This window comes from Suricata suricatta, chromosome X (assembly GCF_006229205.1).
Source record: "Suricata suricatta isolate VVHF042 chromosome X, meerkat_22Aug2017_6uvM2_HiC, whole genome shotgun sequence".
NCBI classification, from domain to species: Eukaryota; Metazoa; Chordata; class Mammalia; order Carnivora; family Herpestidae; genus Suricata; species Suricata suricatta.
Window position 1 is genome coordinate 47407966 of NC_043717.1, and position 3609 is coordinate 47411574.

Genomic DNA, 3609 nt, shown 5'->3' on the forward strand with positions numbered 1-3609 from the left:
GAGAGAGAGAGAGAGAGAGAGAGAGTCTTAAACAGGTTCCATTCTCAGAGAGAACCCTGACTCGGGGCTCAATCCCACAACCCTGGGACCATGAGCAGAGCTGAAGTCAAGAGTTGGATGCTCAGCTGACTGAACCACCAGGCACCACTGAGAATCCTTTTATTAAGGACATGAAATTAGGATTATCTTCTCAACCCCAGTCATTTCTTTCTCTAAGGGTAGTAGGAAGAAAATAATGGCGCTTTTTTTCTGAGACTGAGGGTCTGGACACAGCTGTTTCATAAAGGAAGCTGAGGTTTCCACTGGGTGGGTCCCTGTTTCACAGGTTTGTAAGCATGATCGGGAAGAATAAGTTGTTCCTTTCACCAGCTATGTGAAGCTGGTATATAGGGATGAAAAAAGTGCTGAGGTTTTGACCATGGACTTGGCAGGTTGGTGGTGGTGAAGTAGAGGAATAATTTTTGTTCACTTTTGTGTGCTATTTTGACTTCTATAATCATCCCAAAGGAGAGAAGCTCCTGATGAAACCTGAGCTGACCTTGGTCTGCATTGGAACCCAAAATGGCAAAAATAGCTTCCATGAAGAGCATAGAAGTTTGTTTGACATGAAGTACATGAAGAAAAGGAAGCAGTGTTGAGTCAATCTAGAATGGGTCTTCACAGAGGAGACTGAAATAAAGGTGTATGCATGTGTGCACACATATAAATTGTCAAACACATGCATGCATGTATGTGCATGCACACACACGCAGGCACACACACACACACACACACACACACACACACACACTCCTAGTTCTCATTTATGCTTAAAGAAAAATCTTTCCTTGCTTTGACCCACACATTGTAAGAAGAGACCAGAGTACAGAGTATAGAGATGACTTACGGTGAATACAACTATTACAAAGATTTTAGGATTCCAGGCAGTAGAAATTTTTGAGGGTGGTGTATTCATACTTCAAAAATAAAGAGAGCTTCATCTCTGCTTCCACAGTCCCCTGAAACAGAAGAGGGGGTCCCTCATTTTCAGGTTTCCAATTGACTTAAGAGAATCATCCAGGTGGAGTTGGCAGGGTGACAGGGAAGGTAATGGAAGCTACTTGAATGCTAATTTGCCAAATATTCATTGTGTCCCAGATGGGCCCACCTCTGAAGTAAGGTAAATGTGGTATGTGTGGGAAAGAGAAAGGCCAAAAAATAAAAGGTATATTTATAATTCAAAGTCCCCAAACATCTCAACAGTCTCACTTTAATCACTTGATAGGTATGTGAGAGAAAAATAATATAACCAAGGTTGCTATCATGATTAGATATTTATTGAGCACCAAAAGAATACTAGACTCACAGTTCAGGAGCAATACTTAACCCTAGCTTGTTACATAAAAAGTGTCTGGCCCTGAAGAAAGAGAAGTAATCCTGGACACAACTGGTCCCCTGAGCTGGCAAAGCTGAGTTTTTCTCTGGTCTTCTGGTGGCAAGAGGCCAAAGCTGAGTGGTGTCTGGAGGCATGATGACCACGTCTTAGTGCTATCGGAACTTCCTTCTGGTATTTGAAGAGAAGAAGCAGAGGAAGGGATAATAGAAAGGTCTAAGACCTGACCCAGCAGCAGGCTTGCTTGAAGTGCATATGGTAACTTCTTAGGCAAAGCCAGTCACTCTGAGAACCTCAGTGAGGAAAGACCCATTGGGCTATCCAGGAAGAGCAGTAGCAGGGAAGGCAGCTATGCAGAAAGCAGGGGTTGAATAGCCAATTATGTCAGCAGACTATGGCCTAGCAGGCACTCTTGTCCTTGGTAGTCAAAAGCTCATGATCTGGAGGAACTGTGTTCAACAGGCGAGCATAGTCACCACTGATCTGGGCGATGATTTGGTGCTCCTGGCCCAGGCAGGGATTGTCAGAGTAGTCATTGTCCGGAGTCTGGGAAGATGGTTCTTCACTGGAGCAGCCACTTGTGAAAATGGCCACTCTCCAGGTTTCATCAGAATCACTGGCCTCCCTGGCATGTGCCCTGTGGCCCAAGATTCCACCACTCATAAAGAGGGACTTGAGGCTGGGAATCTAGTTTCCCACACTTCTGTCCCAATTCTTGCCAACTGACCCTTAGGCTCTTATTGCTAAAGGCTTCTGGGAACAGGAGGATGGTGGACCTGGATTATCTTGTGTCATCAGTGGGCCAAGAAAGAATCTCTGGAAGTGCTTCAGAGAGGGAAGAAAGCTGTTCCTTGACCTTGAAGGTCATGGGACTTAGAATTGGGTTTATGCCAACCTCTCTTTCCTCTATGCCAATGACAAGCAAAATGAGGGCAGGGCAGGGGTCAGAAGATGGAAAAGCAGAGGTAATCTTACCTGGCCACTTCATAGATATTCTCTAGAAAAGAAAGAGAAATTAAGTAATAAGTCTCCGTGAGGAGTGGACAAGGGCCAAACATGGACACTCGTTATCAGTCAAAGGATGAGGGAGAGATAGAAAGGAAGACCTCAACTGGGAGGTATTGGGAAGATAAACTAAAACACAAGAATACAGATTTCTCAGAGAAAATAATTTTTCCAAAGATCCCCAGGGAGTTTTTGTGGCAATTTGGTGGCTAGGCCAGAGTCCAGGCAGAAGGGGTTAAACTAATCTCTCAGGGATCATAGCCTAAGCCATTTCCAAATGTACTCATCACCACTCTGCACACAGGAAAAATCCTGAAATAGGTCGCCGTTGCCCCCTAGTGTCTGTGGAGGAGAACTGTCTACATTCCGTGCAGGCTTAAAGGCTCTATAACCTGATACAAAGATGGATGTTTCTTAATACTACCCTGTAGGAGTTCATCATCTTTCAAGAATGCAACGGGGAATGCATGCTTTCAAATACAAGAATGAAAACAGAGCATGCCACAGGCCTTCTGCTTTGTGATACAGCCCTGTGTTTCCATGTCTTACCTGCCCCACTGGCCTGATAGTTCCCACTGATCTGATAGCTCCCATACCACAGCTGTGTCGATTTCATTTTTATATGCCCACACCTGGCACATAGTAGGCACATGTTTGTTTTGTAATATACTTTATTGACAATTTTTTCCATTCAAAACCTAGTGTTCATCCCAACAAGAGTAGGCACATGTTAGTTTAAATTGATGTCCTAAGGCTGTTCCCCTATAGAGATTAAAAACAGAAATTCTGTGAAGCCAATCCAGAAGGGAAAAAGCATTAAGTCATTAAGTATATGTGACATATTTGCCTGTTTGAGTCCAGTGATTAGAAATGAAATTAAGGGGAGATGGGGATCAAGAGTCACATCAGAGAGGGCCTTGAATGGAATGCAACTTTTGACTTCTATCCCCTGGGCCACAAACAGCCCTAGAAGGTTTTTGTGAGGGAAACAATCTAATATGATTACAGTTTACACCTAATCTCATTGAGACTATGATGAAATTTTTTCCTGTGATTTGTGGCTTTTTGAGTTATCTCTGTTTCCACATTTTTTTAATTTAAAAATTTTATTTATTTTTTTTACTTTATAAAGTTTCATATTTTTTAACATATGCAATTATTTTCCATCATTTACAATACAGTAGTTGCAATGACACTCAAAACAGAGAAGCAAAGTAAAAAATCAAAACACC

The 3609-nt window shown here is 42.7% G+C and overlaps 1 protein-coding gene across 6 annotated transcripts in view; it reads right to left on the bottom strand.

Moving 5' to 3' along the window:
• Window positions 1–759: 759 nt before the first annotated feature.
• Window positions 760–3609, bottom strand: part of VSIG4 (V-set and immunoglobulin domain containing 4) — a 39347-nt gene continuing 36497 nt past the window's right edge. For 4 of the 6 annotated variants that reach the window (XM_029930263.1, XM_029930262.1, XM_029930260.1 and 1 more), the window contains 2 exons: window positions 2348–2369; window positions 1295–2009 (listed from right to left, as the gene is read on the bottom strand). In XM_029930263.1, the coding sequence (XP_029786123.1) occupies window positions 1772–2009; window positions 2348–2369 (260 nt within the window). In that variant the 3' untranslated portion in view covers window positions 1295–1771. Of the gene's footprint in view, window positions 999–1294; window positions 2010–2347; window positions 2370–3609 lie in introns of those variants that run through there. The other 2 variants (XM_029930264.1, XM_029930265.1) reach the window with 2 other exon arrangements.